Source organism: Gopherus flavomarginatus, chromosome 1 (genome assembly GCF_025201925.1).
Source record: "Gopherus flavomarginatus isolate rGopFla2 chromosome 1, rGopFla2.mat.asm, whole genome shotgun sequence".
NCBI lineage: Eukaryota > Metazoa > Chordata > Testudines > Testudinidae > Gopherus > Gopherus flavomarginatus.
The window spans coordinates 21,041,224-21,067,530 of NC_066617.1; the positions used below are offsets into that span (position 1 = coordinate 21,041,224).

The 26,307-nt window shown below is 40.0% G+C and overlaps 1 protein-coding gene across 3 annotated transcripts in view; it reads left to right on the forward strand.

Moving 5' to 3' along the window:
* The window catches only part of SEMA3E (semaphorin 3E), a 276,746-nt gene that overhangs the window by 31,821 nt on the left and 218,618 nt on the right, over nucleotides 1–26,307 (forward strand). Inside the window, exon 2 of one of the 3 annotated variants that reach the window (XM_050936862.1) lies at nucleotides 16,647–17,440. The exons of 1 other annotated variant lie outside the window; for it this stretch is intronic. In XM_050936862.1, coding sequence (XP_050792819.1) covers nucleotides 17,326–17,440 — 115 coding nt within the window. In that variant the 5' untranslated portion in view covers nucleotides 16,647–17,325. Of the gene's footprint in view, nucleotides 1–16,646; nucleotides 17,441–17,739; nucleotides 17,817–26,307 lie in introns of those variants that run through there. One more of the 3 variants, XM_050936863.1, reaches the window with a different exon arrangement.

A 26,307-nucleotide genomic window follows, 5' to 3' on the forward strand; every position in this document is an offset into this window, starting at 1 on the left:
GCTGAGTAAGATTACTATGCATTTGCACAGAGCTGAGCACACAAGGGCCTCAAACTTGACTAATGTTATACTAATAATAATCATTTGACAAAGGTTGCCTCTTTATCTGCTCAAAATTGTCCATGGACAGGTTGTAGATCTTGTAGTGGGGAGGGATGGCTCAGTGGTTTGTGCATCAGCCTACTAAACCCTGGGTTATGAGTTCAATCCTTAAGGGAGGCCATTTAGAGATCTGGGGCAAACATCAGTACTTGGTCCTGCTAGTGAAAGTGGGGGGCTGGACTCAATGACCTTTCAAAGTTTCTTCTTGTTCTAGGAGATAGGTATTTCTCCAATTACTAATTTTTGTTTTTAGGGTAAACAGTCTGGAATAACACATTTAGATTTCACCCCAACACAGTATTTCAGCATCTTAATGCCAGAATATTAATAGCCACTGCAGGTCTGATGTGCTGTATTTCAAAACAGAAATTAACTTGACAAATTAAACAAAAAGTTCATAAACCCTACTGAAATTTATTGACAAGGAGCAGGGTAAAAATCCATGTGGTGAATTATACAGAGATGGGGTAAAGAATTAGGAGAATGAAGAGAGGAGGACTGGATGAGAGAGGGCTGGATACTTAGAAAATGTTGATTTGCTGTAAAAGGGAAGGAATAATTAATTAAGCTTACATTGCACATTTTAGCTTTTCTGTCTTTTTTTAAAAAAATAAGGAAATTTTATCTGTAATATCCAGCAAAGTGCTGGAGAGACAGGATCATATTTCAGTGTCTGGTGGTAAAAGAAGTATTATTAGTAATTGAAGATATTTTGAACCAGGCGTTGCACATTCTTTATAAGGTGGGAGAGATCAGTGGAGTTTCAGTCCTAAAATGTGATAGGGTTAGCATCCTAGAGACACTTCATTTAAAGTAAGACTAATGGTGTCTCATGATTAATCATTTATTATTCTGAACATTTCTGTACAATAGGATCGAGACCAGGAGACTCAGATGAGATCTCTGCCATCAAGGGGTCTTCTCACACAATTCAGTGTGACATAATTATGTGAACTTTGCAAATGCAAAGGGCAGTATGTGATAGTGTGCAGATCCAGATTTAAAACTAGGACTCAAATCTGTTTCTGATTTCAGATTTTTAAAAATTCTTTATATTTTGTATATCCTGAGAAATACATATTAATATTTTATGGAGAATGCAGTTCTAAAATTAATAGAATAAACCTTTGAATAACATTTACAACTTTGGGTTACCAGATGGCTCATGGATTGGTTCCAATTCAAATCCAGTCCAGGTCGTTAGTGACTGAATGTTGTTACCATCTGATAACCTTGCAATGGCCTGTGAAAACTATGTGATGTCAGTCAATTTGCCACTAGGCATAGGTCATTTAATAACCTCAACTGACAGTTCTTAATAGCCTCAGCAGAGTGGCCAAGGACAGAACAGGCCATTTAGAGTGAACTTGTTGTCTCACCACTAGAGGTGTTATCTCTAGGACAGGGTTGAGGCATACCTGAAGATGGAAGGCTGTGCTGTTCATGCTTGTGCTGTAGCTGTTCTATGAATAAATAGAGAACTTTGGTCCCAAAGTGTCATTCCAGCACCTTTCATAAGCTGATGTCTCCTGCCTGGAGCCCTGAGCATGATGTTGTGACTGGCATGATTTACAGACTTCTCTGACACCTGTCCTTTCTGCATGCAGCAAGAGGGAGACCCTGGCATACGGGAGATAGGCAAGAACAAGGCTGCAACCCTTTTTCTGGCTTTTCCAGAATCTCCTGTAGAGTTTCTGGGTGCACCTTTCCCCACATACGCCTTTTAAATACACCCCAATCCATGGACAAGGGTTGCCAGGCATCCGGTTTTTGACCAAAATGCCCGGTTGAAAAGGGACCCTGGTGGTTCCGGGCTGCACCGCTGACAGGGCCAGAAAAAGTCCATTCGGTGGCACAGCAGGGCTCTTTGCCTGCCCGGGCTCTGTGCAGCTCCCAGAAGCTACTGGCATGTCTGGCTCCTAGGTTCAGGATGGACACAGGGGCTCCACGCACTGCCCTGTCTCCCCCCGAGCGCTGGCTTCGCAGCTCCCATTGGCCAGGAACCATGGCCAGTGCGAGCTGTGGAGGTGCTGCCTGTGATCACGGTCAGTGTGCAGAGCCCCCTGGCACCTCCGCCTAGGAGCCGGAGGTAAGGGCCACCCCACCAGAGCCTGCACCCCAAACACCCTCCCACACCCCAACCCCCTGCCCCAGGTTGGAAACCCCTCCCGCACCCTAATTCCCTCTCAGAGCAAACACCCCTGATCCCCTCTCGCACTCACCCCGTGCCCCAGTCCTGCGTCCCCTCACACACCCAAACTCCCTCCCAAAGCCTGCACCGCCTTCCCCTGCCACAGTCCTGAGCCCCCTCCTGCACCCCAAACCCTTCATCTCAGGCCCCATCCCAGGGCCCACACCCCCAGCTGGAGCCCTCATCTCCTCCCGCACCCCAGCCCCCTGCTCCAGCCCAGTTAAAGTGAATGAGGGTGAGGGAAAGCAAGTGACGAAGAGGGGATGGAGTGAGTGGGGCAGAGCCTTAAAGAAGGGGCAGGAAGGAGTGGGGCTTAGGGAAAGGGCTGTGGAAGGGAGTGAGGCAAGGGTGTTCTGTGATTAGAAAATTGGCAACCCTACCATGGACCCACAAAGTCAGCCTCATCCTAGCACTAGCCAAAGTGGCCATCTATCAGTCTAGGAGAAGGAGGCTTGATAGAGCCACTGTGGGTCCTATTTCCAATTCCTGATTATCTCACATATGGGGGCAATTACTCTGGGCAGTGTCTACTGACTCCTTGGACTTCTTCACAGAGTAGTGGGAGCTATCCAGTGTTCTCTGCTCAGTGTTCCCTCCTTTTGCATTGTTGATTCTCATGCCTATTCCTGTTTTACCATTTGTTGTCTCAAACAATCTGTTAACTTGTGAGCTCTGTGCCCCTTCTCTTGTTTGACGGAGTGGGCTTTTAGTTCTGGTAGGCTCTGCCTCCATTTTCAGGATTTTGACTATGCTAGCACCTTTTGTGAGCATTAAATTCACACACAAATAAGAAAAAAAAGTCTAATTTCCTACTTAGACTTGGAAATTAGTGAATGAAAACATCCTCTCTGGCACCTTCACCTCCCATGTGAGAGGAATTCACCTGCAAAGTGGTAGATAATCTGCTATGTTGATCTGATATTTATCATCATAAGATCCTGATAGCATTAAAAACTCTCTCTCTCTCTGTGTGTGTATATATATATATATATATATATACTTGGCAGAATTCAATTTTTATTTTTTATAATGTTGACAAATGTTTGTTTTTAAGCATTTTTAATTATCTATCTGAATTTTCAAAGTTGCAGGAAATTATAGAGGGTTCAGACAATAACTGTTTAAAGACAGTAGACACGGAGATTCAAAAAGCTAAAGCTTTATAACAGTTAAAATACAAATTGTCAGCATCACATGTCAAAATGTACGAAGGAAATAGCCTTAAATCAAACTCTAATAAGTTCTCAAGCAGCATTTTTTTTACTTTTCCTATCTGTAAATTTCGATTATTATTATAGACAGAAAACATTTTTCACCTGTTTGTGAGTGTATGGTGAAATTGATGTTCTCTGATGTTTACTAATAAAAATGTATCCTTCCAAGCCTAAATATATAGAACAGAGAGATCTTCATCAGAAGACTAACCTCTAAAAGTATCTGTGGAAGGAATAAGTTCAGTGAAGTTAACCTAATCAGCAGTTTTTCCAAAAATTAAATATGAAGTAAAGACAGGTGTGACTATTTAATTTTATTTTTAGGAAAACCTTTTAGAGAAATGTTTTAAACCAACCAAGATATTAACTGTGGAAAATCACTGTCTCTTGAGCTGGGAAAAAATGATCTTCAGTAAGACGTAATTGCTCCCAGCCCATAGCTATTTAACAGTTAAAGGCTGTTACTACAATAAAGCTTGTTGGTCAGCTGCTGGCTGTTCAGCTCATAATGATAGATGTTATCTACTACTGTTGATCAAGTTTTGTGTGTACATATATATAAATGCTTATGGGAGCATTAGGGTCACTATAAACTATATCCCTTGTCTTGCAAGGACATTCCAAATTTCAATGAGTGTGACAAGAAATATTCATCTTTCACAAATGGCCATCTGCTCTACTGAGCGCTTTTGTCAAATGGTCTGAGTGCAGTATTGAGCCAGGAACTCCTGAGTTCTAATGAATATTGAAACAGAGAAATTGTCATATAGCAAGAGACCAGTGGTCCATTAAGTCCAGTCAGGGAACAGAAACAATACTAAGATGTGACACAAATGACTCATTAAACCTTTTGAATATTGAATACTTGATACATTAGCAGCACAGCAAACAGTTTGCGGATAAGCTATCAACCAGAATTTGTTCTCACCAAATAATTAAACAATTTTTAATTGTAAATAGAGTAGTAGAAATTTCAGTCTGTTTATGGACAATTTGTGAGAAGGAAAAATGTAATAGAATGGGATAATAAGCTGTCCACCATGAATTGCATGGTCAGGAAGGAAAGATTATAGTTCTTAGTTTTTAGTAATTAGAATTCAGACTTAATCTCTGATCCAGCAAAACACTTGAGTCAATAGGATTACTTGGATGTATAAGATAAGCATGTGCTTAAGTGCTTTGCTGGTTCAGACTGTTGGTACTAACAAAGGAAATGTACTGTAATGCAGCTGCTGTTTATATGGTATATTATGTTTTTTAATGTTTGTAAAACCACATACCACTCAATTTATGTCTAATTTAGGGATTATACCTCACCTAGAAAATAACTTGTATTGAATATATAGATTTAATATATTCAGATTTGTTTTCAGTATTTTAATAGAGAATAAAATTCAGTGTAGCTGAAGTGAGCTCTGTGGACCAAATTATCTGCAAGTGTAAATTGGAGAGACAAGGTTGATCAGGTAGTATCTTTATTGGACCAACTTTTGTTGGTGAGAGAGACAAGTGACGCTGAGTATGTTTCCCAGATCTGAAGAAGAGCACTGTGTAAGCTTGAAAGCTTGTCTCTCCCACCAACAGAAGTTGGTCCAATAAAAGATATTACCTCACTCATCTTCTCTCTCTGATATCCTGGGACCAACACAGCTCCAACAACACTGCATTCCTGGTATAAATTGGCACAGTTCTGCTAACTTCAATGGAGTTGTGTCAGTTTACATCAGCAGAGAATCTGGTCCTTTGCCTTTTGCTTCTGTACTAATAGTAATTAAGTATTTTGGGTCTGAAATATTAGAAAAACAAAACCTAAGGAGTGAGAGTTGCACAGACTGCTACTGTGCTATACTGCAACCAAAACATGAGGGTATGGATATTTTCCAACCTGCCGCAATAGATATCCCAAAATGAATTAACATCTAGTGAACATTTTAATTATTACTCTTTCAAACTTTTATCATAACAACTGTTCTGGTAATTACAATGAGTATTAAAGTGTAGCTTGAAGCAAAACCACATAACTTATTGTAGTGTTAATCGGGGTTTCCTTAGGCAGCCATAATTTGTGCGTCCCTCTGATTTTGCGTACTCTAATGTTTCTATTTTAGTGAATACACATGTGCTTTTTGTTAGAGTGGGGAAATCATAGTAGACTAAACTGTAGACTAGGCTGCTTTTTGAGGGGTCATGCCCTCCTTTGGTGTTGGAGGAAGATGGCCACTTATACAAAAACAATTCATGATTCAGAGAATCCCTGCAGAGAAGTATGGTTTTCATTCGCTCCTCACAAACTACGCAAAGCTCCTATATAAAGACTGTTGTGTTTGTCTAATTGATCAAACTTTTAATTGCTGGCTTCCCCATTGCACACACATTGGTTTTGTTCAATTCAAAATAGATGTGAGTCTGAACCACAAATTTTATAGGATCATAGAAGTTAGGAAAAGACCTAATGTATCATCCAGTACATGTGTCTTCCAGGGCATGGCTGTCTATTTATAAATGATGGGGCTTCCACCACATCCCTTGGGAGACTATTCCACATCCTAATACATCTCACTGCCAAGAGGTTTTTTTTCCCAAGATTCAGCCTAAATATTCCCTTTCTTAGTTTTATCCTGTTACTTCAGATTTTATATTTTTGTATTACACCGAAATAAGCCCACTCCTTTGTGGGTTCCAGATTTGTGTAGATAGTTAACGTATCCACTCTTAGCCCCAGATTCCACAAGCTACTCTGTGTGGGCATAGGAGTGCTAATGGCATGGAGTAACTTTCAGGATTTGGCCCATAATATTAGCACATAATTTTGGATCCCGATTTCAAAAGTCAAAGGTGTTTTCGATCTGGCATTTGATTTTTTTCATAATTGGGAAGACCAGCTGAAAAAATCAGATTTGGATTCAAGGCTGGATTCCAAATACTATATCCAGTGTGTTTGGAATTTATTTCTCACCAAATAGAAACCTATCAGTATAGAAGGGTAACAGTCTTACTAATATTTGTACTTATTTTTCACACAAACAGAGTTTTTCACTCCCATACAGTCTTACTAAAAGTATGTGATGTTACCAGTGACAAAAAGTCCTCTGATTCTTAACAGGACAGAAATTTATCATTGTATTGTTATAATTAAATAAAACAATTATACCTACCACTTACAAGGTTCTTTTCATCCAAAGATTCCAAAAGACTTTACAAAGGAATATAACTTTTTTATGCCCATTGTAGATCTGGGGAAACAGTGGTATGTGTAGGTTTGTGTTAAAATTTCAAAAGCTGCCACTGATTTAGGATGCCTCAGTTCTTGGGTGTCTAATTTAAGACCCCTAAGCCCATACTTTTCAGAAGTGCTGAGAACCTCATGTTCTTATTGACTTTAATTGAGCTACAGGTGCTCAGTACCACTGAAAATCAGGCTTCTAACGACAGTTGTCTCAAGCTGCCCACTGAAAAATTAAGGCACCCAAAATGAGTCAACACTTTGGGGATAAGTACCACGGCAAGTCAGTGGTAGAGAGAAATAGAACCTACATCTCTTGTACCCCATTTGCACTGCTGTCAGTTAAGCAGTTAATTATTCCCACAGACCTGTGGGCACCTGCATGTATGGAACATCTGCACCAGCCCAAACAGTAGGATTAAATATCTACAAATAAATTATACCTGAAAATGCTACTGAACTTTGGCATTGCAGAGCTGTAAAATTGGATTCTTTAAGTTTAATTACCACAGTCACTGATTTTTATTACTGGAATAATGTGAAATGACTGGAGAGATTTGGATACCTGAGTAGGTGTAGGTATGGGGTAACACAATACTCATCCATCCTTACTAATGATATGTGTGATCTCAGCAGGGAGAAAACAGATTTCTTTGGGATAAAAGCCATCAAATATCTAGCAGTAAAACAGGACTGACACTCCAATTGCATCTCCACAGGGTCATAATTTAAATGATTACCTTAATGCTTTTTGATGCCTGGTCACCCATCTTGCTAAAATATGAAGTTGTTGGCTCTTCAAAAATGAGAGTGCACTAGAAACATAGAATTTTCAAGTGGTCCAGTCTGATTGCTAGTGGGCCAAATAAATATGTGTCTAGACTGATGTCCAGCATGTAATCGAATGGTAATAAGTGCATCCATCGTCATTACAGGGCAGATGGTAAAAAACAATCATTCACTATTCCTGGTGTAAGAAAAACCCAAATTCAGAGTGTAAATCTGGAACTTTCTTTGTTTCAAGTTGTGAATGATAAAGAGAAGTGATGAGATGTTCTATTTTTTTAAAACAATTGTAATTTTGCCTATGATGTAGCTGATACAGTAGTTTTTAAATCCTGTTCTAATACAGAGAAAAATGTGGATTGGATATTCTGGGTTTTTCCTGAAAGAGTGATGACATGGTTAAGGCTGGGATTTCAGAAGAGTTTATGGGATTTTGGTGCCTAATTCCCCTAAAGTTCTATATCTCCAGGTACTACCTGAAATTGTTTGCGGGCTTGGCTACACAGAGGATTTGCTGTGATTGCAGCCAGCACTGGCCAGCCACCAGTTTAGCTGCACTAATTCAAAACCTCTAGTACTAACAGGCAAAACTTACCTATGCTTGAAGTCAGGGTTGGTTGCACTGGTGCAAATCGCCGCATATAGCAGCTTACTGTGTCTGCAGTGGGGATTGCTGCTGGTGCAGTTGCACTGGAAGCTGGCCTCCGACAACTGTAAATGGGACAAATCCAGCGTGTAGCCAGGGATGTGATGCCATGTTTGTTGCAATGGGAATGTGGAATCCATTAAGTGGCAATAAAACTGGAACTGATTTTCAAATAATTTGTATTACAATGCATATGTAATTTTAAAACCTGCAACCGATTTGTAGTGAAATCAATTCATTATTTATAACTGCTTTTTAATTTCACCTTTAATATGATTATCAAAATAAAACATGGCCTAAAGTTTCAGACAGAAAATTTGTATGTTATGGTTGTTTTGTGTCTAAACAACCAACGTTAACTTTGTTAACAAGTGTTTCTGTTGTCACTCAAACCATAGCATTCATGTGCAGAGAGAGGCTAATAACTGGATTCAAATGACTACAAAGTACCTTTTGAAGCAAATAATATTACCTACATATAACCAATTATTTCCTAAATACAGTGCCATTGAAGAACCAAGGAACAATCAATTGGAGGTAAGATCATTAGAGAGCTTAAAGGGACAAACACATTACTTTTATTGTTCGTTCAGGCCAAAAAAAGGCATCATTAGCTTTGACTGGGTTTTTTTAATGTATATTCTTCCTGCTGAGTTAATAGGAAATAGCTGGTACACGTAAACACTTAGTACTGAACTTTTAACCACCCTGCTATTATTTGCTGCCCTGTGATCAGAAGAAAAATATGACATTTCAGTTTTCCTTGATCGTCAACAAATAAGTGTTGTTGGTTTTTTTCCCCATTTAGAGACCATAGAATTTGTTAACAACAACAACAAAAGTCGTCAAACCTCACATTCCAGTAGAAAAATCAGTAATTTGATTTTCATCCAAGAATAACCATACAATTCAGTGACCCATGTACTAATCATGAACTGGGTATATACATCTGATTTCAGGAATAAGATATTCTGATTTGACTTTCTTTTATTGTAAACTGGTAAAATATCTGTGAAAACAACAGCATTTGAAGGACACTCGTGTATTTTACCTTGTCCCCGCTTCCCCCCCAAAAAGGTTAACTAGAGTAAGTGATCTACCTCAAGAATACTAGGAAGCTTATTGGCATTCACCTGTCATTAATTTTAGAAATGGCATTACTGCAAACAGCAATTCTCAAAGGACAATAAATTCCAACAGTTACTTCTCAAAACCTAATCTTTTTGGAATTAAAAAAAGCGTAATTTAATTGAGAATTCTTTTTTCTCCATAGCATTGACTTTAAATAAAATGTTGTGGTCAGCTTAAAATATAGGTTCCTGATCATCAAATGCTTATGTTTATTGCCTCTTGTCCAAAGTAGATCCTGAATCAAAGTGAGAATGCACCATCTCTAAGGGTATGTGTACACTACGGGATTATTCCGATTTTACAGAAACTGGTTTTGTAAAACAGATTGTATAAAGTCGAGTGCATGCGGCCACACTAAGCACATTAATTTGATGGTGTGTGTCCATGTACCGAGGCTAGCGTCGATTTTTGGAGCATTGCACTGTGGGTAGCTATCCCATAGTTCCCACAGTCTCCCCTGCCCATTGGAATTCTTGTTTGAGATCCCAATGCATGATGGTGCAAAAACAGTGTCGCGGGTGATTCTGGGTAAATGTCATCACTCGATCCTTCCTCCTTGAAAGCAATGGCAGACAATCATTTCACACCCTTTTTCCCTGGATTGCCCTGGCAGACGCCATAGCATGGCAATCATGGAGTCTGTTTAGCCTTTTGTCACTGTCACCGTATGTGTACTGGATGCTGCTGACAGAAGCGGTACTGCAGTGCTCCACAGCAGCATTCATTTGCCTTGGCAAGGTAGCAGAGACGGTTACCATCCCTATTGCACCGTCTGCCATTGAAAATTGGCGATGAGATGACGGTTATCAATCATTTTGTACTGTTTGCAATTGGAAATTGGCGATGACGGTTATCAATCATTTTGTACCGTCTGCAGCTGGGTGCTCCTGGCCATCCTCCCTGAGGTCGGCCGGGGGCACATGGACAAAAATGGGAATGACTCCCCGGGTCATTCACTTCTTTATGTTTTCTCTAAAAATAGAGTCAGTCCTGCCTAGAATATGGGGCAAGTTTACTGGAGAGCACAGCCACTCCAGGTTAGAGCCCCAGAGATCCTGCAGAAATGATGAGCTGCATGCCATTCTAGGGGGTTCCCCTGCAACAACCCCACCCATTGCTTCCCTCCTCCCCCAACCCTCCGGGGCTACTGTGGCAGTGTCCCCCCATTTGTGTGATGAAGTAATAAAGAATACAGGAGTAAGAAACACTGACTTGTTAGTGAGATAAAATGAGAGGGAGGAAGCCTCCCACTGCTATGATAGTCCAGGCAGTACAGAATCTTTTCTTTAGACATGAAAGTGGGAGGCTGATAGAGCTCAGCCTCCAGTTGCTATGATGAGGACAGTTACCAGCCGTTCTGTACCTTCTAACGGAAATGACAGGGAGTCATTCCCATTTTTATCCAGGCGCCCCCAGCCGACCTCACCGAGGCCAGCCAGGAGCACTCACAGATAATGATGGTTTTCCACCATTTTGTATCGTCTGCCATCAGGAAAAGAAGGGCAGGGGATGCTGCTGTTCAGCACCACGTCTACCAGCAGCATGCAGTACACATACAGTGACATTGAAAAATGGCAAGAAACTATTGTTTTCCCTTTTCTTTCATGGGGGGTGGGAGGGGTAAATTGAGATATACCCTGAACCACTCCGGACAATGTTTTTGACCCTTCAGGCATTGGGAGCTCAGCCAAGAATGCAAATGCTTTTTGGAGATTGCGGGGACTGTGAGATAGCTGGAGTCCTTAGTCTCCCCTCCCTCCCTTCATGATCGTCCATTTGTATCTTTGGCTTTCCGTTACGCTTGTCACGCAGCACTGTGCTGAGTCACTGCTGTGGCCCCTTTCTATCATAGCCTGGAGATTTTTTCAAATGCTTTGCCATTTCGTCTTCTGTAACGGAGCTCTGATAGAACAGATTTGTCTCCCCATACAGCAATCAGATCCAGTATCTCCCGTACGGTCCATGCTGGAGCTCTTTTTGGATTTGGAACTGCATCGCCACCCATGCTGATCAGAGCTCCACGCTGGGGAAACAGAAAATGAAATTCAAAAGTTCACGGGGCTTTTCCTCTCTACCTGGCCAGTGCATCCGAGTTCAGATTGCTTTCCAGAGCGCTCACAATGGTGCACTGTGGGATACGGCCTGTAGGCCAATACCGTCAATTTGTGGCCACACTAACCCTGATCCAACATGGCAATACCGATTTCAGCGTTACTCCTCTCAACGGGGAGGAGTACAGAAACAGGTTTAAAGAGCCCTTTATATTGATATAAAGGGCCTCATTGTGTCGACGGGTGCAGAGTTAAATCAGTTTAATGCTGCTAAATTTGGTTTAAACGTGTAGTGTAGACCAGCCCTCACACAATAGAGAAGTAATGCTCCACAAGAACATTAAATACATTAATATAACATTAGGGTCTGACTTCAGCGGACAAAAGCAAAGACCTCCTGCACCATACTTTACCTGATGTCGGGATGAAAAGTGTTATATAAGAGCTAGGTATTATTACGCTGTTGTTCCTCTGTATTGACAGTCTCTGGGAATACTGTTTCACCATCAGTTAACACATAATAGCAGGGGTCAATGGGGTCATCCAAGTGGATCTGTGCCTTTCTTTCTGAGACATCCCAGAGGGTAGTATCGGGTAATTGCTTACCTGCTACTACTGCTCTGTCATCTGCATGTTCTATCTTGTCAACCCTCTGGTTTATTGAGCATTTGGCGGGGAGAGGGTGTTATAGGGTCAGTGAGGAATTTTGGTTTGTGGTGCTTCCAGTATATTAATGAAATACAGATTTATATTGCTACCTTTTCTGACCCTACCAATGAAGTGGAGCTATTTACCAGTGCTTAACAGGATATGGGAATGAGGCTGACTGAGATAAGAGAGAGAATGATCATAGACTAGTAAATTTCGTCTTTATTTTATCTGCCTATTCTAGATATTTCTTCATAGTAGTATCTAAAAGCTGAAATGGCAGAAATAACATCAGCACCTGATGGATGGGAGCTTGCTGATGTACACCAGCTGAGAATCTGATCCAGTCAATATAAAAGTTGTGTGCTTTTTATTCTCACAGTATCATTTAAGAAAGAGAGGAGATTCCCAGGACAGTAAAGTGTATCATGTTCAAAATCGGACTGTGAGCCAGAACTCCAGGCTGGTTATTAAAATATGTTAAGGCTATACTTGGACCACCTCTGTTTAAAAGCTGTAAACACTTCATTTTGTTTTATTGTTATAACATTTAGAATTTGTTACTGTTGCTAGTAGCTGAGAGTCTGCTTACTTATATCATGCCATGTTTACATGTCACTGTACACACTGCACTTAAATCAGTTTGCATAATATGTTAGAAGTGTTTTGTTAAGAATGTTTAGATTTACAGGCTTGGTGATTTCATTGGAATTGTTCTGGATTTACAATCGTCCAAATGAGAACAGAGCCTGGCTACAGTATTTAAGTATGCAATGCACAATATAATTAATAGTCCAATAGATGCAGTTTTAAATTATACCTACAGAAATATTACTCAGACTTTATGTAACAATTTGTTGTGCTTTCCTTTTCTTACAGACGTACTTAAGTCTTGTTCTTTAGGAAGCTGTAATCACAGAACTGTTCTGCCATCTGGAGTATATACCTTATATATTACACTAGTGTAAATCCAGAGCAAGACTATGGTGGTTATTGGATTTGTACTAGTGTCACTGAATGCAGTTTGTCCCTATATTCTTAAAAATTCTGCACTTTCCAATCATGAAATCACTTATTCCCCTGCCAGCATCTGCTTTACTGGGATTAAGTTTCTGAGACTGATTCAAAGTTGACCAAGATGAACCATTGCATTTAGTTTATTAACTCAAATATTAGAGTTACACTTGCCTTGGTTATATATCGCAGTCTCTCAGGATCCCAGCCAGGTACTCACACTCATCTGAGATTAAATCCTAATATTTGAAAATTTATATCGTTTTTCTTCTATCCAAAGAGTTCAAAACCCTTTACAAACATGCCGTACTACACTCCTGTGGGGTAGGTATGTTAGTATGCCCATTTAACTGAGGGGACAAAAGGGCACAGAAAGGTTATCTGTCTTGCCTCAGGTGGCCAGACTTGCAGATGTGTAGCTGTCCCTCCATGACTCACATTGCACATTCTGCACTTCAAGTTTGGGCAATGGCATGTAAGAGAAAAACAGATCCAGTGTAACAAAGACCACCTTCCTACACTGATGTAGAAAAAAGCCAGAGAAACGGTCCAGAATAGGAATTCCTCTCCACAACCCCGCCACCTCAGTCCCCAGCGACTCCCTCCAAATAAATCAATTGCCTCATACAAATATGCAATTGTCCCTTTTCTCGTGGTCCCTTAGTCACCCTTCCAATCTATTCATCCCGCACACCAGTCTCTCAGTCAGGGTGGATAATAATCAATGATTTAAAAAAAAACTCAGATTTTTTTAAATTCAGATTTTTTTTGATAAAATGCTTTTTGAAGAAAAAAACTATCTAAAGATACATTATAGCTTAAAGATATCTCATCATTGAATAGGGATTATAAATTCTAATTCTATAGTATCAGACAATATATTCATGTCATGTTTAAGAAAAGTTTTGTAAATGAGTTCCAGTAGTTCATGGATTAGGGACCCAATCTTATGGGGTTCCATAGACTTCTGTATAGATTATTTAAATTAATCTTTCTATCTATCCCAGTGGGACTCAGTGCTCAGTCTAGAGGATACCATCAGAGATGCTTAGTTTTGCAGTTCTCAAACTGTGGATTTGTGTCTCCAGAGCTAACGTGCTTGTTAACAGTAGAAATGTTTTTAAATAAATAAATAATATATAGAGATGAAAAATAAAAGACCTCAACCCTATTGTCCCTCTGCAAATTTGTGTACACAGAGTCAATCCCTGATCTCTCTCTAAAAGTGAAGTTTTAAAAAGTTCAACGAATAGAAGAAGATTGTTGGAGGCGGAATAGATCTGGACACGGAGAAGAAGTCTGGAGATAAATATGAGAAGCAAGGGACATATGCTTGTTTTATTAAAATATTATATGTTTGCTTTTGAAGAGGAAAATCCAGAATATTTAATGTTGTTGTTTTAGTTAAATAAAACAATTTAAATGCCTATCTGGTGATGTTCTCCTCCTAATACAGCATGGCAAGAAAATCCTCCAAATATTAATGATTAACCTGTTGAACTGAAGATAGTTCACCTCCCAATGACTTCATAAATATCTGCTTCAATTACTTATGATAAATGAAATAACCAAACATTCAGTCTTTTTCTGATATAGCTGTAAAACTAATCTGAAACGTTTTCAAAATAAATCACTGTTTAAAAACGTATAGTGTGTACCTTCTAAAAATGAAACCTACATCAATTTCTGTGTCGTGAAGAATATGTATTAAGGGTATAAGAACCTACAAGAATGCACTTTTATGTACAAATCCATGATTAAATCGAGTCTTCCTGACTAGTGATTTAAATCAGTTTGATTTAAATCAAATCCACCCTGGCTTCAGTTATCCCCTGAGGAGCTTTTCTCCTCACAGCAGCCATAGCTTCTGGTACTGGGGAGCCTAATGCTGTGTCTCCTTCCCTGGCTAGGGGCTCAGTCTACTCAAAGCTCCCGTTGCCGGACACCTTCCACAGCTCCCTCAGAGTTTCTCATGAGAGGCTCTGAGGGCAGTGACAGGAAGGGAACGGGGGCAGGGCCTCGAGCAATGACCCTGCCCACTCTGTTGAGAGGCTAAAGAGTCTCATTTCAGATCAAAAAGCCTCATCCTCTGGCCAAAAGGCAAAAATTAGGCTCGCTGGGCAGGTCTTGCTGATTCTATTGGAACCAAAACTCTGATAATTGCCATTATATATTTAAAAACAAATACTACTCTTATACGTCTATATCTACAGTGTACAGTACGAACAGTTTTGGGTGGCAGAGGAATTGCAATTTGCTCAGGTACACATCTTATCTTGGCTCAGATGTGCATCTCCCTCCATTTGGGGCTAATGCAGCATCTTCCCCACAGTTTCTATCAACTAAGGTTTAAAGCAATAGAAGCACAAAGGGGTGTAGCCATAACATTTTCAAAAGTGAACCTAATTTGGTGCATTAACTTTTGGCTGTACTACCTGGGACTCCTGAGGCCTGAGTTTTTCAGAGGTGCTGAGCATTTACAGTAGTGGATGTGGTATAAGAATCTGAAGAACAGAACAGAGTACGGCAAGATAATTTGGAAGTTTTGAGGCTCATACTATATGGATATGTTTTTCATATTGTACACCTGCACCCAGAACTTTGGATGGGCACTTATTGTAATACATTAAGTTAAAGGCTGCTCCATTGTCCATACAGGGATCCTCAAAAGCCTAGGAGTAAAAATGCTGTTTTGATCATCCCAAATTTGCAATGTTTCAGCAATTTTAGGCTTAAGCTTATACTTGAGAGAAAAATGAGTCCTCTAGTATTTTAAACTCAGTTAAGGATATTATTTTAATTAGGAAATATGCAAATACAGTTAATACAAATGTACAGAACCTCAGCCAAAGCCCGTTGAAATTAACTGGAGTCTCTCCATTAATCTTGGTCATTGGATCAGGCTATATACAACACCTTGTTAGTTAAAGCACACGACCCATTGACTGAGCCTCCTAATACTTCGGTGAGGTAGGTATTTTAATACCCATCTTGCAAATGGTAAACTCAAGCACATTGAGGTCAATGTTCTGCTCTAAGGCACACTCTAGGCACACTCCCTCATAAATGTATACCAGATGTAAACCGACACACATTAGTTACCAATGCTTTGGTTTTGACACAGGTATATTTTCTAATTATAGATTGTGAAAGTTTTCTCTGCTTTCTCGATTACAGTTTAAGAGGTGGCTGATGGGCAGTTGAAGACCTGATATTGCTTTATCATACCATCTAAACAATACATTCCCTTTGTTTATACATGTAATATATGTGTCTGACCCTGCGAACACTTATTTGCATAAGCAGCTTTATTCACATATAAACATGTCATTGAGATCAGAACCACAGATCTTATGTAAAGTAAGTATAATGGAGGGATTTTACTGTACAGAAATTATAATCTGAAGGGAAACTGAATTCACCAAGGTATCTTTAAAAGCAAGGTAAAACAATAAATAAATAAATAAATAAGTAGTATGCAAGACTGATATTTATTTGTTTACTGATCTGTGTATTAATGTGCTGTTTAATTAGTTTAAATTATGATATATTTAAACAGTTAATGATACAGTGAATCCTGCTTTTTAATTATTCTGGGAACAACAACTAAAATGACTTTCTAAAACATATTTTTCCAAAGGGAGGGGAAGAGGGAATCCTGGACCCCATCCTGGTGCCTGAGAATGAGAGATCATTAAGCAACTGGAAGGATCAGTGCACAGCACATGGATCAGAAATATTCATAGAAGCAGCAAGTAGTGTATATTACCTCAACCCTTACTGAACTTTCCCAGTAAATACAGCATGCTGACAGCCTGGCATCCCTGCTGGGTGGATCCTGCAACTCCAGGAGGGAATGGCACTTCTTGTTTTTAATTAGCAAAGGTGAAAGGTGAATTAAAACTAGCTGTTTGGCAAGTCTGAGCAAGGGACTGAGTTCTGAAGAGCACCAAGGAGGAGAGTTCCCCCCCCCCCCATGAATTGCTGAGCAGGAGGGACTGAAAATACAGCTTCTTCCTGAATCCACTGGCAGAGTTACTGAAGAGAGCTCAAGACACAACACTGCAGAGTAACGCCTTGGAATGTCCTCTCAGTTTATAAACAGTTGTCGCAGGGAGAGAATATTTTTACATGACATTTGCACAGCCTGACAATGTGGAGCTGTATGCTGTTCTGATGAGAACTGCACTTCCCATAGAGATCCTCACAAACTGTACAGAAAAAGACTTAGCTGCATTGGGAAAGTCAAGAGTGGAACTTGAAGCTTTTAAAAACAAAACAACTAAGTGAAGAAGCACAAGAATTTGATCTTGGGCAGCATGGCATCTACTAAGGACCTTTTAATCCTGGCACTCTATGGCTTGTTACTAGAGTTACCGACCTCATGTCATACAACAGATACAAGGCTGCCAAGATTACGTCTCTCACATAAAGGTAGGTCAGTATGTCAGCTAGGTTTTGTGACAAATTCAATCTTGCTGTAACTCCACCACTTCAGTGGAATTACTACACCATGGATGAATTTGGACACTTGACAGAATGAAATATTCCTATTCAGAAATTAATATGAATGATTTTTCCTGTGCTTAATAAAGGGTGCAATTTAGTTTGCTGTAGACAGCAATATTTATTTTAAAGCATTTCTACTGATTTATAGTGGCTACTACAATAGCCTTTTACACCTTAGAGTGCATTAAACTAGCTAGTCACTCTGTCATTATTCTCCATCTTCTGTGAAGATTGTTCTCTAACAAGGATGAAATGCAATAGATAACACGTCAATAGTTTATGATATGCTATCGTCTACCAGGTAAGTCCTAAGCAGTTAAATGCCTGTTTTATACATTTTGCTGTGGATACAACTTATGTATATAGTGAATTCATGTGCAGCCTGGTGACTCATCTTGTAAACTAGCAAATGTCATCACACTATAATTAAAATGACTGCCAATATAAGTCTGCTTTCAGTTTGACTGAATTGCCCAAAGATAAATGTCATTTTGCTATGAAATAGGTGGGTGGGTATAGAACTCTTGACTCTTTATTTTAGTTGCAGTTTACCTGAAGTTTGAATCCCTCCTCCTTAATTCCAAATAAAATCCTATGAGTCAACCTATGCCCTCATTTGCACCTGGGTAGTAGGGTTGAATAGATTTAAATTCATTCCCAGGTTTCTTTATTTCAGCTTAAGCCTTTTTTACATAAACACTTGTGCAGTTCCATGCAATTGTAGTTCTCTGCAGCAGCACACACATTAACAGATGACATAACTAGAAAATATGCAGCAGATTGTTGTTGCAGAGGAAGTTAAAAGGACAGAGTGTGCATCATATGCCCATAATCTGTCACTAAGAAATGTTTTTATATTATCTATTGTACAAAGATTATAATAAAGTGACTCCCTTCTTTGCTTACCTAACAAGGATGGGGAGGCAGGAGGGAAGGAAGAGGGAAAAATATCTGAGAAAAAAGAATAGGAGTACTTGTGGTACCTTAGAGACTAACAAATTTATTATAGCATGAGCTTTTGTGGGCTGCAGCTCACTTCATCGGATGGATGATCTTTTTGCGGATACAGACTAACACGGCTACTACTCCGATACTTGAGAAAAATTACTGTCGTTATTAAAACAGTCAATTAAGCTTCATCAATATGAAATATGTTATAATAGCAATTTTTTAAAAATGTATTGGCATCAGACTACAAGTACACATTGTGCAGAGTGTAAACTAGCATGAGACTAAACAGGATTTAATTGTCCTTTATATAGCAATCTGAATTACCAGTTATGGGAGAAAGAAAGGAAAAGCTGAATGGGATAATTGGTCTGAATGTCTTGTTAGAGGGCTAATAGAAGTGGATTTTGCTTTTATAGACCATTTGGAACACTTTTTAGTGGAAGAAAGATTAGTCTTAAGGAACTGTTTTGTAATTGAACCAGTGATTAACATCAATGAATGAAATGAATTGATCTTAGTTTTATACAGCAGACCTTACTTTTTTTGACATATGGTTTTCAAAAATAGTAGAAGCTATTGATAAGTGTTGACTTTATCCTGCTCTATGGAATCCGTCTCTTCTGGAAACAACATATTTGAGTGTCAATTTCTTATTAGGTGTAATTAGAAATACTGTCAAGTATCAGAGGGGTAGCCGTGTTAGTCTGGATATGTAAAAGCAGCAAAGAATCCTGTGGCACCTTATAGACTAACAGACGTTTTGGACCATGAGCTTTCATGGGTGAATACCCACTTCTTCAGATGCATGTGGTGGAAATTTCCAGGGGCAGTATATATATGCTAGCAAGCAAGCTAGAGATAACGAGGTCAGTTCAATCAGGGAGGATGAGGACCTGTTCTAGCACTTGAGGTGTGAAAACCAAGAGAGGAGAAACTGGTTCTGTAGTTGGCAAGCCATTCACAGTCTTTGTTCAATCCTGAGCTGATGGTGTCAAATTTGCAGATGAACTGAAGCTCAGCAGTTTCTCTTTGAAGTCTGGTCCTGAAGTTTTTTTGCTGCAGGATGGCCACCTTAAGGTCTGCAATAATGTGGCCAGGGAGGTTGAAGTGCTCCCCTACAGGTTTTTGTATATTGCCATTCCTAATGTCTGATTTGTGTCCATTTATCCTTTTCCGTAGAGACTGTCCAGTCTGGCCAATGTACATAGCAGAGGGGCATTGCTGGCATATGATGGCGTATATTACATTGGTGGATGTGCAGGTGAATGAACCAGTGATGGTGTGGCTGATCAGGTTAGGTCCTGTGATGGTGTCGCTGGTGTAGATATGTGGGCAGAGTTGGCATCGAGGTTTGTTGCATGGATTGGTTCCTGAGCTAGAGTTATTATGGTGCGATGTGCAGTCACTGGTGAGAATATGTTTCAGGTTGGCAGGTTGTCTGTGGGCAAGGACTGGCCTGCCACCCAAGGCCTGTGAAAGTGTGGCCTTGGGTGGCAGGCCAGTCCTTGCCCACAGACAACCTGCCAACCTGAAACATATTCTCACCAGTGACTGCACATCGCACCATAATAACTCTAGCTCAGGAACCAATCCATGCAACAAACCTCGATGCCAACTCTGCCCACATATCTACACCAGCGACACCATCACAGGACCTAACCAGATCAGCCACACCATCACTGGTTCATTCACCTGCACATCCACCAATGTAATATACGCCATCATATGCCAGCAATGCCCCTCTGCTATGTACATTGGCCAAACTGGACAGTCTCTACGGAAAAGGATAAATGGACACAAATCAGACATTAGGAATGGCAATATACAAAAACCTGTAGGGCAGCACTTCAGCCTCCCTGGCCACACTATTGCAGACCTTAAGGTGGCCATCCTGCAGCAAAAAAACTTCAGGACCAGATTTCAAAGAGAAACTGCTGAGCTTCAGTTCATCTGCAAATTTGACACCATCAGCTCAGGATGGAACAAAGACTGTGAATGGCTTGCCAACTACAGAACCAGTTTCTCCTCTCTTGGTTTTCACACCTCAACTGCTAGAACAGGGCCTCATCCTCCCTGATTGAACTGACCTCGTTATCTTTAGCTTGCTTGCTAGCATATATATACTGCCCCTGGAAATTTCCACCACATGCATCTGAAGAAGTGGGTATTCACCCACGAAAGCTCATGCTCCAAAACGTCTGTTAGTCTATAAGGTGCCACAGGATTCTTTGCTGCTTTTAGAAATACTGTAAGTATCATAGATATTACTTGGTGGTAATGGGGTGGGAGAGAGGAAAAAGACATAATGAATGAGATAAATAGTCCTACTGTTGTGTTAATACAGGGTGCTGGATTAGCTGCCACTTTTGGCAAGCTTCCCATGGTGGTTCTGTAGGTATTAAATGTTTCTACTCTCACTTAGTAGGGTAAATTGTTTTTCCACTGGTTAGAGTCAATGTGCATTTCACTGCATGCTGCTTTCATTTTCAGAGAGCTAATAATTTGGTCATAACACATCATAATTCTGTGATGCTTTTAAATAGATTATAAAATACCAGTTTCTCACTCAGGGCCAAATTTTGACCCCATTGAAGCCAGCTGTCACTGATTCCAATGACTTTACTGTGACAAAGATTTGGCCCTAATGCATTGACTCTGCTCCCTGATATGAGCACACTTATCACTACCTTATATTTGGTTCATATATGTATTGCAACTGCTTTTACAAGTTACACTGTGCTGGGTTCCTGCGTGCATATTCAAAGTCAAAAGTTAGAAGTGGCATACCTGTTTGCATCCTGGGAACACCTATTGTAATTCTCCCAGCTAAAAGAATGTAGCATTCAAGAGCAAGACAATGACTAAATGTCCTTGCTCTGTTCACTAACCAAATATGAATAGCAGGAGGGTCTCCCATCCTAACTTTATAGTTCCAGAGGGCTGTTGCTCTGTGTACCAAACAGGCAATAGAGTAATTATAATGAAATTATAACTTGTCCTCTTTACAAAGCCAAGTTATGCTTTGGAGTAAGTTGCCATTTTGAGATAGGTGACAAAGTCCATATAGGTAGTTATAGTATAGAATAGCCATAAAATCTGCACAGAGACAAATTTATAACAAACACTGATTAATAGAACTGCATTTGCTATTTACACTCCTCCGGTTTGTGGCTGTGTATGTTCATGGCTAATCAGGACTTGGAAGATTATATGATAGATAGTTTGGAGGACTGTGTGACTGGTAGTACAAGGAGGTATATGCCCAAGAATCAAAAGGATTTTTAACTCATCTGATTAAAAAGATTTGTATTTCAAAATATGTAAAACATTTTCCATGAGCTAGAAATTAGGGAAGGAGTTTAACTTATTAATATTTAGTTTAATTTCAGAAATGGGCTCATTTGAAATAGCTGTGAAGCAGGAGATCCTTTTTCTGCAGAGTAGGCAAGGACTGGCCAATAGCAGTGCACACTTTTCACACCCATGAGCAGCAATATCAAGTTCCTGATGCACTAGAGTAACCTTTATGGATGAGACTAGCACAGTCGCCATGCTAAAGGGACAGACTGTGTAACCCTTACTCATGTGTATCAGCACCTACTCACTTAATTAGCTTCCATGGCAGTTCATCAGTAGCAGTACATTCTTGAATTACCAATAAATTTGTTAAGCCTCACATAAACTGTATTGGTGATTTTTAGTAAGGTGGACACCTGTCTGCAAGAAACGGGCTTCCAGTTCAGTTTACCCAGAATCTGCTCTTGCTTCCACTAGAGTCAATGAGAGTTTCACCACTGACTTAAGTGGGAACAGAATCAGAGTTATAGTTAACTCAACAGCCATTGGATGGTTGCAGCTTTTGGTTACTAATTGTCTGAACCAATTTGAACCAGTGACAATGTGTTCCCTCTTCCATTATGATTTCCTTGAGCCATCCATTCACCTTTCAGTTATCAGGAGATTTATACTAGGATTTAGAAAAATGTTCTTGGTTTCATGTTCATTTAGTGCACAGTTTTGTCTAAAGGTCATCATCTGATGATGAACAATAAACATCTTAGGGTGCATTATTACATCAAACTATTGATTCATGCTGATTTGTAGAGTTACAGATATATTACTGCTGTGTTCACTATTATAGAGAAATAAAGTTTCTACATTAGTATGTTACAAGTTGACAGCTACATTTAAAAAGATATAAAAAATCATTAGCTCATTTTATGTATAATACAGACTCTGCCTAATGAGGTGATAATGGAAGCCAAGTTTCAGCTAATAGTCTTTATCGGCTGATGGTAAAATTCTTTCCCAATATCCCACAGTTAGCATTCTCAGCCTGGGAAACACATAATTAAGGTGGAATCAATAGACACTGTATGTTAAACAGAAACTATTTACATTACATGTTGAAGTAGAACTGGTTTTGCAGAGGACAGTAGGTCTATATTTAAAAGCTAGCACAGCCGTGTTAACAGGATCTGGATCAAAAACTTTCATGAAAATGTTTGATACCCCTTACAAATTCAATTTACAATGCATTTTAAACTATGCTATGTGGTAATGCATTTTTGTGTTTGGCAAAGAGAAAAAAGTACAGAAATCCACCCAATAAAAATTAGCCAGAGTAAACAAAGGCTTTGGTATAATAATAATAAAAAGATTGTTTTTGTATCTGACTGAGTTCAGTGCATGAATCCATCCCATTACTTATTTTCACTAGCTAATTCAAGAAATCTCAGAAATTAGAGATGAGCAGAGAAAAAAGATAAGATCTCATTAGTCCATTTCCCTGCAAATGTAGGTTTCCTCCTTACATTATTAACAGACTGTCAGGTTGGGTATTAAATGTGCCGAGTGGTGAACCTTTCATCTCTTCCCTTGGGAAGCTGTTTGACAACCTACTGCATCTCTGTCAGGAAACTTCGCTGATATTATCATCCAAATTTTCATCCAAATTTCCTTCTCGGTTTCATCTTATTACATCTACTTATATCACCTAACTCCTCTCAGATATTTGTATTTATGTTGCTCCTTTGCCACTCCTTAGCCAAGCTGTACAAATTTACCCCTTTAATCTTTCCTCGTAATCACGTCTCAATCCCTGGATCTTTTTCTTGCTTTACTCTGAACTCATCCAATATGTGGGTTTTACCCTTCTGATAAATCATATCTGTGGAGGGTATATGTGCATTTGAAGGCGTCCTCCACCTCAGCCCATCTTCTTTTCCTAATTTATATGTCTATTTCCTTTTTCTGTTCTTAATTCCTCCTGCAGTTTAGTGAAGCTGTAGGCAAGCAGAAGGAGAAAGTTGGACTAAAAAAGAAGTGAGCTCTTCTCTAAGGAGGAACAATTTCAAATAAGGACAGGAGAGAGGGCTGAAGAGAGGCAGAAAACTTGAATGTCATCCATATCTGAATGTGAATTTTAATGTATATGATTAATTTCTGGGTTTTAGATTTGTTTAATCACCATTGAGGGCTGTTGTAATTTGTTAAGAAATTTGGTTCGCTGTCATTGTAGTTAAAATTGAGGCGGCATCGCCACTGCAACAATTTTCAACTATAACTTCCTAGGTGACCTCAGCTTTGAATTTATTTATTTATTTTTTTTTACTAAGCATGATCAAACTTTTAACTTTAACATTGTACTAAGCTAGGACCATTCAAACTGTTCATTTCAAATCTCGTTAGTTGTTGTGATGGTTCTTTGAATTATCTAGGAATTGTCTCGGAGCCCCAGTCATGAACCCGGACACAAAGACTGCTGCTGCTGCACAGAATGCATTGCATTCTTTTATCAGAGATTCACTTGAAAAAACAATCCTGATTTCTGAGAATGGATTTGCAAGCATTCACCAAACAAGTTTGATGAATAGGTTGCTCATAAACTTTGCTGTTCACGGTTGACTACTTATGTTGTATGTGTGCGACTGAACACCTGAATCACATGGTATTGTTTCTGATTCCTGACTGGATGGATGCAACTTTTTAGCTGAAGAATAATGAATACAGCAAAATGAAGAGCAAATTTCTGGGAGAGAATTTTTAGCTAAATGATCATTAATGATTGTAAGTATGCCAATTGCTTTATGAATGCACAGTGGTCATCTCAATACTCCAAATAAATGATTGTAGAGCCACATGAATCCTAATTAAGGCTAAGATTTTGTCACAGACATTTTTAGTAAAAGTCAGGGACAGGTCACAGGCAACAAAGCAAAATTCATGGAAGCCCATGACCTGTCCCTGACTTTTACTGAAAATATCCCTGACAAAATGAGGAGCCCAGCTGCAGGGTCCCCATGCTGCCTGTGGAGGATGGGCACCTGCAGGGGCTGCTCAGAGCTCTGGGGCCCCCACCACCATGCCTATGGGGACTTGGAGCTCCAGTGTCCCCTGGTTCAGAGTTCCGGGGTATCCTGCCACCCATGGCGGCTGGGACCTTTGAAAGACTCCGGGCTCCCGTGGGACCTCAGAACTCTGGGGCCCCACTGCCTTTGGCAGCTCAGAGCTCTGGGGTACCCCCACCGCCCGTGGCAGCTGGGAGCTTTGGGGTACCCCTGCCACATGTGGCAGTTTGGAGCTCCTAGGTCCCCTGCCCCCTGTGGCAGCCAGGAAGTGCAGGGGGCCCCTGTCCCCTGCGGCAGCTGGGAGCTGCAGGGGGACCCAGGTGCCTGAGTGACCAGGAGCTGCAGCCCCACCGCCCATGGCATCTGGGAACTCCGCAGAGCCCCTGGCATCTCTGGCCACGGAGACCCTGCAACTCCTGGCTGACAGGGCTGAATTCATGGTGGTTGCTGGGAGTCACGGATTTTGTGACTTCTGCGACCTTCATGACAAAATTGTAGCCTTAATCCTAACCAACTCAGTTTGCTTACAATGTGCTATGGAGGCCTATTCTCTCAATATCACAGTAAATGGAAATTATTCAGAGGGCTCAATGAGAGAGTTACCTATTCAGGCTCTGGGTCAGATCTGAGCTACAATTGGATGAGGATCTGGTTCTTTAGTGGTATATGACATGAATTGGTATCCATGACTTTTTTGCACTTGGATTCTTCGCCACACATGATGTATGTAGGGCACTGCAATTCTGAGTGTTTGGGAAATTAAGAACTATATTATGGCTGTAGTTCTATGGAATGTGGCTGCGAATAAAGACTAATAACCAGAATTATGAGTGTTTAGAAACAATCTGTGTCTCTGTCTTTCTCTATTTTTCTCTTTACCCAAATTCTTGACGCTAGATAGGACTCAGTGTCAGTGCAGAAATGTCCTAGGGGGGGAAAAATACAGATAGGAGCTCTTTTGTTTTAGGTTCACTTCTGTTTTTTCTCTCCTTTTTTGCTGTCTCCCACTGATCAGACAACTGATTACTTACACTGAAACCATAGCAGTTTTTACGTTTTTCCAACTGAGCCTAAAGGGGCTTGTTCACTAGAGCTGGAATTTCTGGCAAAGAACTCACCAGCTCCTCTCATAACTACATCTTATTAACAAAGGCTTTTGTGGGTTTTGTTGCAGCAAAATTCTGAAGGGATACACTGTATTGGTGTTTGTCTTGAAGCAGACAGCTTGCAGTATAACTTCAATTGGCTTGCTGATTTTGTTTTAGAGAACTGGGTGTCATCTGAAGTTTCTAATCAGTTATCTTGCTGCTTTCAAAGAGCTAACACCATCTGTTGTTGTAAACTTTTTTAAACACATTGCCTGAGTTATTATTCCTCTGGAAAAGAAAGCTGTATTTTAGTTAAATACATGCAGGATTAATATTATTTATGTGATTTACAGTATGTTGTGCAGGGCCATGCATCTGTTTCAAACCTTTTGAGAAACTTTTG